Source organism: Poromitra crassiceps (genome assembly GCF_964638095.1).
Source record: "Poromitra crassiceps genome assembly, chromosome: 10".
Lineage (NCBI taxonomy): Eukaryota > Metazoa > Chordata > Actinopteri > Beryciformes > Melamphaidae > Poromitra > Poromitra crassiceps.
The window spans coordinates 35,458,010-35,468,165 of record NC_139631.1 but is presented as its reverse complement, the minus strand read 5'-3'; the positions used below and the strand labels follow the sequence as shown (position 1 = coordinate 35,468,165).

The following is a 10,156-nucleotide window of genomic DNA, read 5'->3' as shown; positions in this document are numbered from 1 at the left end:
CTCTTTCCTGAATCAGCATTCAGGAAACCTCAAATTATTTGCTAAGGTGCTGGCCCTATATGCTTGGAGCCCCTAATGAATAAACTCATACACCCAGATCATCCAGTTTTATTAAGTCTTGTTTACCTTGCAAATTATTTGAGATGAAACTATCTCAAAGCTCTAACTGCACATTATGTCCCCTGTCAACCCCTGGTACCTTTATTCACATGGTCTGGGAATGCTTGGCTGCTTCTTTATTTTGGAGAGAAGTTGCCAGGATAATGTCCGTAGTGTTGGGAGTCTCTGTTCCTTGTACTCCTGTTGTTTTGCTATTGAACGATTTTACTGCGTTGAATTTATCCCTGAGGCATTTGTCGAGGCCGTGCATGAGGTCCATGGGCGTCTCCATGATTGCTAGCTAGGTGGTGACTGCTTTTTCTTATTATTTTTGCTAAAGAGCATAATGTAGTATGTGAGCTAATTTCATTGTGGGTAGGTGCTGGGCCCTGCGGGGGGGTTGGGGGTTATACTTTTATTGTGTTTGCTTGTGTATGTGTATGTATAGATTTTTATTTTATTGTACTGTTTGTGGTCTCTTGTGTTTTTGTTATCTAATTGTGTTTGAAAACATACAAAATTGATAAAAAAAGATTTCTCTCTAGCATAATTTGACAGATGTCTTTCTCAATTTCAACCTCTGTTTTAGGCCTACACTGCCTTAACTGAGCAGCCATCTCAGATATGAAAGTATTGACCCGCAGCGTAGGTCTTGTGTCGAAAACCTCTTTACACTGGCATGGGGTAGCCAAGACGTCCGTTTTATAACCTCAGCAGGGAAGGATTTATGAAATCACTGATGACATCATCACTCATTGATGACATCACAATTGCTCGAGTGACATCAATGATGACATCATCACTGATGCATCACAATATTTTTCACGTGACATCACTGATGACATCATGAATGGACATCACTGATGACATCACAATTTCTCAAGTGACATCACAAGTGCTTGACTGTGAATGTAGAATAGGCTCGCCTGCTGCGCGGGCTCGCCACACGCAGCTCGGCTGCTGGGTGGCCTCGCCTGCCCTATTGGCAGCGCACAATCGCCTGCTCTATTGGCATGTGCAGCGCACATTTGCCCAACTTTGCATCACTGATGACATCACTGTCACTGATGCTGTCACAATGCCTATGACATCACTGATGATGTCACAATGCCTATGACATCATCAGTGATGTGATAAGATGATTTTGGTCAATAATGGTGTCACTGATGACATGGGACAAAAAATTAAACAAATATTGCCCACTTGCTCCCTTAGGATAGTGAAATTTGCTGGGGGACCCCCTGGTGTTCCCCGGACCCCACTTTGGAGTGAAAGCAGGCCTGCAAACTGGATTCAAATCTTTTGTAAAATGGAATAAATAACAAGCTCTGCATAAGTGACAATTTGAGTGACAATCTCAAGCTGTCATTTACTCGCAAAAATACTTCTTTGCGTGCAGCACTGTTTGCCATTTGGTGATTTTTTTCGTCTTTTTTTATTTGAGTATTTTTGTTTTCACAAAGGAAGGGAGTTAATGGAGGGGGTAGGGAGGCTGCTGTCGTCCTTTTACGCACTGGGTAATTGAGCGCTTTGACTGACAGCGGAGTGCCAAAAGGCGCAGACGCGCTCCGATTGGCCGGTGCGCACTTTACAACCTCTCTTGTTTCCCAGCTCCGCAGCAGCACAGCGCTTTCACTCTCGCAGGAGCCACACGCACCAGAGCGCAACGGGGAAAGCCTGCAGCCAGGAGAACGACCGTCCGTGGACTTTACCCAAGCCCCAAACTTAATACGATTTTACGCAGACTAATCAGCTGGACTTTCTTCTCAATTTGTATTTTCCCTCTTTTCCTGCGAAGCAATTGTATTGATTCCTCTCTTTCAGTTGCACTGTGGGTTGCCTTCGTTCTATTGTGTTTTTTAATCAAACAAGCCAAACATGAGGTGCATTTCTGAACCGCTTTGGGGAGTGATCCCTCTGGCTGTGACAGTGGCGCTGGTGTCAGTATGCCGAGCGTCCGAGTACGAGTACCTGAGCTGGAAGTCGGACATGTACAACGGCGGGCGCAGCTACGGCAAGCCACCCCAGTGCGTGGACATCCCGGAGGACCTGCGCCTCTGCCACAACGTGGGCTACAACCAGATGCTGCTGCCCAACCTGCTGGAGCATGAGACCATGGCCGAGGTGAAGCAGCAGGCGGGCAGCTGGGTGCCGCTGGTGCACAAGAGCTGCCACCCGGGCACGCAGGTCTTCCTGTGCTCGCTGTTCGCGCCGGTGTGCCTGGAGCGGCCCATCTACCCGTGCCGCTGGCTGTGCGAGGCGGTGCGCGACGGCTGCACCCCCATCATGGAGTCCTTCGGCTTCCCCTGGCCCGAGATGCTCACCTGCGACAAGTTCCCCCAGGACGACGTGTGCATCGCCATGACGGCGCCCAACGCGACCGAGAGCACCAAGCCCACAGGTGAGCCCGCAGCCCGTCACAGCGCCAAACAGGCCTGCAGTCAGTGCACTGACTTTCAATCATCTCGATACTGTTGAATTAACAGCTTTTACTACGACATTAACCTGTGCATTAACCTATATGGAAAATATTGTAGACTTGCATTATTACTGTGTAGCCTATGAAACTCCCTGTGTTGTAAGTGCATAACTGTTTCCCCCATAATAGTATAGTATAGTATAGTATAGTATAGTATAGTGTATAGTAAGTGATATATTGTGTAGCCTACATACAAAACCTTTCCATCGGTTATCCCTTTTAACCTTTATTTGTCATGGAGAAAGTTGTCAGAGCATGTGACCCTTTCCACATTTACACAAAATAATCCACCTACACTGCTACTATTAGCCACTGCAGCTTCATTGTAGCGGTTGGGGTTTTGGTGCCTTGCTCAAGAGCACCTCAACTTTAGATTTGAGAGGAAGCGGGGGGTTCTCTCTGATCGAGCCTGCTGCTGTATCCCCATAGGATGCTGCCAGCCACAAGACAAGTGCTGTCTAAATGATTATAATTAGTCGTAAGAGTGATGCAGGCCCAGGGGTTCTTAATGTCAGTTTATAGAGCACTAAACCAAGAGTAAGTGCTCGACTGTGTGAACAAACAGACGCCACTTTTGCCACAGTGTCAAACCTGACACCCATGCAGCTAAATGGGCATGAGAATGTTGTTTCAGGGGTGAGGGGTCTGTTTGCAGATGCAAATCCCAACGCAAACAAACCAAATAGAACCTTTTGGGGGGAAATGCATGCACCCGTGACCCCAGTCTCCACCCCCCACCCTCCCTCCCCCCAGTCAGAAAGTCTCCTGCGGTTCCATCTCCTCCTTGCCAGTCTATATAAGATCTATACGCTGGCTTCAGTGTGTGGTGTGTGTGTGTGAACGCGAAGTTGCCTTTGCTATTGACAAAGAAGTGATGTTGTAACATTGAAAAAAGCAAAGCGCTCTAACAGATGGTAGTCATTTATTTCAAGGTGTTTGCTGAGTTGGAGGACAATGCTGGGAGGGCGTCCAGCAGCGCAAAAAAACAAAACTAATACCTGCATCTATTAATTCTTATTGCACGCTCACTTCTCAATGACAAATGCATAAAACGAAAGAAGGAGGGAAGGGGATGGAGACAATTTGACAAGCGGACGGTCCAAATATAATGTTGAAAAGAGCACGGAAACGCAGTCAGGGAGGGGGGGGGGTGAGGAGAGTGGAGCCAATGGTTTCTAAACAAAGCTCTCAAGGACATGGCAAACCCCCCCGCAAACCCCCCCCCCCCCTCCCCTCCCCTCCCCTCCCCTCCCCATCATCATCTATCACCAGTTGGCTGCAGAGATTCTGTAAATCTGTTGGGACTCTTATCGGTATGAGCGAGGCGAAGCCTGAATCGAGCCGTTTCCGACACCTCGTGCCTGCAGCAGCGTCAGGGGAGATCTCGCCGCATAGGCCAGGAAAAGCAGCGTTCCAGTACGAACCCCCAATGAGGCAGCCTGACAAATACCGTGGAAAATGCAAAAAAAAAAAAAAAAACATGCCACGGGGGAAGATAAAGCGCGGGGAATTGGAAATACGTTTTTTTTCTGTTCGAGCCGGACCGCACTTCTCAGCCGAGCTTTTGCGTTTTATAGCTCGCGCCGGCGTTCCCTGCCAGACGCCAGCGCCGCTACCCAGGTGAGGCCGTACGCCAGGGAAAAGGGGGGAAAGTACAATCGGCTCATTCACATTACCCCATAAATCAAAGGGGGGAATTTCCATCATCACATCATCAACCTACTTATATTTCAATCTTTGCGCCTTTAAATGCGGCTGTTGAACGCGCGCGCCCCCGCCGCGGGGTCGTTTCTCGCACCACGTTTTTCTGAACATAAAGGGTCGAACTGTGGATCTTCCAGCCACGGAGGGGGGGGGGGGGGGGGGGTTAAGGTCGCCTCACCTCAATTACACAGCACTTGTACTGTATCTGAAGCGTAGTAGGACATGTCCCGGGTGGTTTGCACAAAACAAATAGAGGCAGATGGGGGTAGAGAGTGTACTGACTGACACGGTGGTATGGACGGAAGCCCGCTCTCTCTCTCTCTCTCTCTCGAGAAAGGCTCCCTTTTCTGGCTTGTTGGGGACCACACAGAGCTCCGCGGACTTCCAGACGTCACCTGTTATCATTCGTTGTCAGCACTGGTGATAAATAAACCAAACACCCCCCTCCTCCTCTCCCCCCCGCCCCCGCCCTCCCCACGCCCGACCCAGCAGGACACAGGGCCGGGCTTGTTTGAGGTCCAGGTGAACTCGGTCACTGCTCCATTTCAGCGTATTAATCCTACTGTAGGGGTGGGAATCACCAGAGTCCACATTATCACGATATTATCACGATTTATGTACCTTTTTTCCCAACTGCAGATTATGTCCCCAAAGGATTTTTTTGGGTCAACATCAGTTTTTATCTAATGAGATAAAGTTTCCAGTCTGTTCATCTCACTTTTTCTCATTTTTATTGTGGCAAAATGGGATTGTCAAGCATGGGAATTGGGAAAATGGGAATTTGCCTCACAAAATATTGCGCTATATGCTGTATCGATCCCCCCCCCCCCCCCCCCACCCCGAAGGTAGATTGAGAGCAAGCATTCTCCAGGATCTAACCACTTTCCACGAAGATGGGGGGCAAAGGGCGTCCTAATCTCCTTACCTGCCCTGCCTAGTGGCTGTTAATGGAAGTCAGCTAACGGCGCTTACCATGTCGGTTACCACGTCACTGCAGAATACAGGCCGGTTACCACGTCACTGCAGAATACAGGCCGGTTACCACGTCACTGCAGAATACAGGCTGGTGATCAGTGATTTAAAGGAGAATACAGGCCGGTGATCAGTGATTTAAAGGAGAATACAGGCTGGTGATCAGTGATTTAAAGGAGAATACAGGCTGGTGATCATCAGTGATTTAAAGGAGAATACAGGCTGGTGATCAGTGATTTAAAGGAGAATACAGGCTGGTGATCATTGATTTAAAGGAGAATACAGGCTGGTGATCAGTGATTTAAAGGAGAATACAGGCTGGTGATCAGTGATTTAAAGGAGAATACAGGCTGGTGATCAGTGATTTAAAGGAGAATACAGGCCGGTGATCATTGATTTAAAGGAGAATACAGGCTGGTGATCAGTGATTTAAAGGAGAATACAAGCTGGTGATCAGTGATTTAAAGGAGAATACAGGCTGGTGATCAGTGATTTAAAGGAGAATACAGGCCGGTGATCAGTGATTTAAAGGAGAATACAGGCTGGTGATCAGTGATTTAAAGGAGAATACAGGCTGGTGATCAGTGATTTAAAGGAGAATACAGGCCGGTGATCAGTGATTTAAACTGGTGATCATTGATTTAAAGGAGAAACAAGTGGAAATGGGCACAGACTGGGACCCCGTGCCTCTGTAAACAGTGTCTGTTGTGACAAGCCCTTTTCACACCCGGGTGTTACTTTCGCAGGCCTTCGTCAAACACATGTAATGGACAACTGGTAATGGGCAGAAGAGCGATGTGTTTGTTTTGGTTTATACCCTCTGCTCATACGCAGCCCGTTTAGATGACATGCTTCAGCTCTTTGTTATCCTTTTTTGCACGTCCGAGTCTGTTTGGAAAGTAAGCTCAGCTGTTTGGCACGGAGTGATCGCAAAAAAATAAAATAGAAAAATCATGTTGATGAAATATTCACAGATATGCCTCTAGACCAAATTACTTTTTTGGCAAAAACACGTCTTGGCCTTTCGTCTTTATAGTGGGCTTTTCCTCTATAGGCGGCTATAGTTGGAATGCCATAGCATTCCTTTAAACTTGGATTGGATTGTGTATCAGGGCTATAGACATGTTCCTGCTTTCCCTTCATTTTCTTCCATTCCCTTCCACACTTCTAACACGCTCCTTTCTGAGGGAATCAATTAGATTTCAGGAAAAAGAAATAGTGTGGATTTATATAGTGTCTTATATGGTGAGGTCAGTTTGGATCATTTCAATGCCAACACACGAGGATGAATATAGCGAAGCTCTTGAGCAGTGGAAAGACTGGTCGCAGTGTGTTGAAAAAGCTCCAAGACCTATCTCTGTGCATGTAGCAGATAGCAGGCAGGAGTGTTTACTGCAGCTCTTAGTTACAGCTGGCTATAAAAGTTTAGGACATTCCTCACCGAGGTCAGGTCATCAGAGCATAGACCAGCCCGGGAGACCGGGGGGAACCAAAAGACTTTCACTTCCAAGACACTAGATAGGATCTCTCTGGACACACATCTAGATAAGGCTCTCTGGACACATGCATGTGCAAATGGGGAGACTCGCATCCCACTTACAGGATTCATCATTTTAAATTGGACTCCAAGGGCATGGGCTGTGATATTTTAAGGTTTTAATTTGAACCTGCTATTCATTTCTATTGGGAAATTATACTGTTAACTGTGTTGCTGCTTTTTCCTGCTTTCTTTGTTCCTAATCACATCCCCGATGGCCCCGCTGAGGCAAAGCGACGTGAATAATTCGCCTGGCTTTGCATTGGTTTGAGTTTGATATTTTGCCACTTTCACATTTGCATTGATGCCTTCAAAACTGCCCCCCCCCCCCTGCCCCCTGCTGTCCACAGGTTACTCCCCCATCTGCCCTCCATGTGACAATGAAATGAAAACAGACGCCATGCTGGACCACATGTGTGCCAGTGAATTCGGTAAGCATCCTCCCAGCACCCACCGTGCCAACACACACACACACACACACACACACACACACACACACACACACACACACACGCTCAGGCACGCACACACACAAACACACACACACACACACACACACACACACATACAAATGTGCAAATACGCACACAGACACACCCCACTATTATGCGTTGACATCTTAAACAGTGGCACGAGTGCGTCACTTGTCTCCAGGCTGCAAGCTCGGGTTGGGACCATAGACTTTGGACAGATGAAGCTATGCGGAAGTGATAAAAGTTGTAGTTCCTTCGAATGGCCACTTGAGGCTGGCTCCAAAAGCGAGTAAATCCCAATAGACCCTTTTCACGGGGGCCATTTTGTGTCAAAAAGGCAGGGTAAACACAGGTGCAAGCAAAACACTAATGAGGGTTTCCAAATTCCAATCATGGAAGTTTGAAACCCTCATTAGTGTTTTGCTTGCACCTGTGTTTACCTTGCCTTTTCGACACAAAATGGCCCCCGTGAGAAGGGTCTATTGACCCCCATGTTACAGTGCCAGAGAGAGGGGGAGAAGTACAGGGTTCGACCTGCACAAACCTGCACCGCTTACTTCAGCGTCTGGGTGTGATTTTTATATAACTCGCCCGTTTAGAGTAAAATAGACGATAGAAGATACTATTTGGGGGTGGGGGGGTGGGGGGGATTGACAGGTCCCCTGTCCAGTGCAGCCTGCCGATCACGGACCAATAGCGGGCAGAGGTGCGGCTCTGGCAAACCCCTGGGGCCAAATGTATAAACCATGCATACACACAAAAAGTCCACTGCACCACTTTTCACACAGGTTTTCGAATTTTAGTCTTCTGAGTCTGACTATTACATCTCTCACACCATGCGTACTGTAGACAGTATTCTGAGTCTGACTATTACGTGGGGTTTTATCACTCTGATGAAAATACTATGTATATGCATGTTTCCTGTTTCATACGCAGCTTTCTACACCTAAATATACACAGAGTTTTATACATCTGGCCCCTGGCCTCCTGCCGTCTCGCACGAGCTGTGCAAGAACCCCAAGGTGGCGATGGCCATACTCCCAAACTCTAGGGTTAGGGTTAAAAATGGGAATCCAAATCAGAGTCAGAATCACTTTTACAATATGCTCAATATGCAAGCATCACATAGACCAGAACTGCGTCGCGTCTTCAAGCGCCCAGCTCCAAGGCCGCGCCCCTTTTTAGGGGAAACCCACCATAGTAAACGACGGTACAAGAAGCCGAAACCACTTCAAACAAACTATTTAAAACGGTTTAATTTGATAGAGATATGCCGAAGAGTTGCTGTGTTGTTATAGTTTCACTAACAATAAAAAAAACAAAAAACTGGTCTGCGATAGGGTAGGCGTGACACCGTCAATGTGGGCGATGCATGTAACCTGGTGGAAACTGGATACAGCGTTCATATAAGGCAAGTACCTCGTGTCGATGTATCTTGCGCATTCTATGGCCGGCCGAGTTGAAATATATTGTCATGTCATGGTGTCTTTGGGTCATTTATAAAGGAAATTAATTCTGTTATTTTTCTATAGATGTTTTGGGTACTGCTATTTTACATTGAAGTCAACGCGAGTGGCTTGTGTTATCCCCTAAAAAGGGGCGCGGCCTTCAAGTTTTGCAAATTACCCGGATGTGCTGTTCTGGTCTATGCAAGGAAGTTGTCTTAGTGTAAGTATGCAGCGTTGCAAATGTCGTATCAATATTTAGAGATAAAGAAATAGGAGAAATATCCAAAGACAATCACAACATTGCAAGTGTAAGTGCAGCCAATACGTACAATATATCCACAAATAGGAGGAGTGTTAAAGGGATAGGACAACTTTTTGAGAGATTCACCCTATTTGCCATATTGTGCATACATAAACAAGATAAACAATGCCTGTACCGTCACTCTCCGTGCAGTACACTGTGAGGTACAGCCATGCAGTTAGTTAGATTAGGAAATGAATGTGAGATAATGGTACAGCTGCTATATCCCCGTTCAGTGTTCAGTGTTCAGGGGTTAGTGTGTGTGTGTGTGTGTGGGGGGGAGGGTTGGTAGGGTCCTCGGTAGAGGGGACTTTCGGGCCTTGTTGATGGGGCCGATGGCAGTTGGGAAGAAGCTGTTCTTGTGGCGAGACTGAGGTTCTGGTCTTGACAGACCTCAGTCTCTTGCCGAGGGGGAGTGTTTCGAAAAGTTTGTGCCCCGGGGTCGGCATGATGAGACCGCGTCAGTGTTCTGGCTGTGTCCAGGTCCTGAAGACATGGCAGGTTGCATCCGATCACCTTCTCAGCACAGCGGATGATGCGCTGCAGCCTGTTGATGAGGTAAGGATGGACTCAACGATGAAGGTGTAGAAGTGCACCATCGTTGCCTTTGGCACTTTGAATTTCTTCAGCTGCCGCACGAAGTGCATCCTCTTCTGTGCCTTCTTGGTGAGAGCTCTGATGTTCAGCTCCCATTTCAGGTCCTGGCTGATGATGGTTCCCAGGAAGCGGAAGGACTCTACCGTGTTAACTGGGGAGTCACCCAGGGTGATGGGGGAAGGTCCACAATCATCTCCACTGTCTTTTGAGCATTTAGCACCGGGTTGTTTTGACTGCACCAAGTCACCAGATGGTCAACCTCCTGCCTGTATTCAGACTCGTCTCCGTCTGTGATGAGCCCTATGAGGGTGGTATCATCCGCAAACTTCAGGAGCTTGATGGACTGGTGACTGGAGGTGCAGCTGTTGGTGTACAGGGAGAAGAAGTATGGAGAGAGGACACCGCCCTGGGCAGCACCGGTGCTGATGGACCGGAAGTCAGTGATGTGTTTCCCAAGCCTCACGTGCTGCTTCCTGTCAGTCCTGGAAGTCTGTGGTCCATCTGCAAATGGAGTTGGGCACGCCCAGCTGGGAGAGCTTCTTCATG

At 47.7% G+C, this 10,156-nt stretch overlaps 1 protein-coding gene across 1 annotated transcript in view; it reads left to right on the top strand.

Moving 5' to 3' along the window:
- Positions 1 to 1,740: 1,740 nt before the first annotated feature.
- The window catches only part of sfrp1a (secreted frizzled-related protein 1a), a 23,269-nt gene continuing 14,853 nt past the window's right edge, over positions 1,741 to 10,156 (top strand). Inside the window, exons 1-2 of the mRNA XM_083644042.1 lie at positions 1,741 to 2,500; positions 7,142 to 7,222. Coding sequence (XP_083500168.1) covers positions 1,978 to 2,500; positions 7,142 to 7,222 — 604 coding nt within the window. The 5' untranslated portion in view covers positions 1,741 to 1,977. The remainder of the gene's footprint in view (positions 2,501 to 7,141; positions 7,223 to 10,156) is intronic.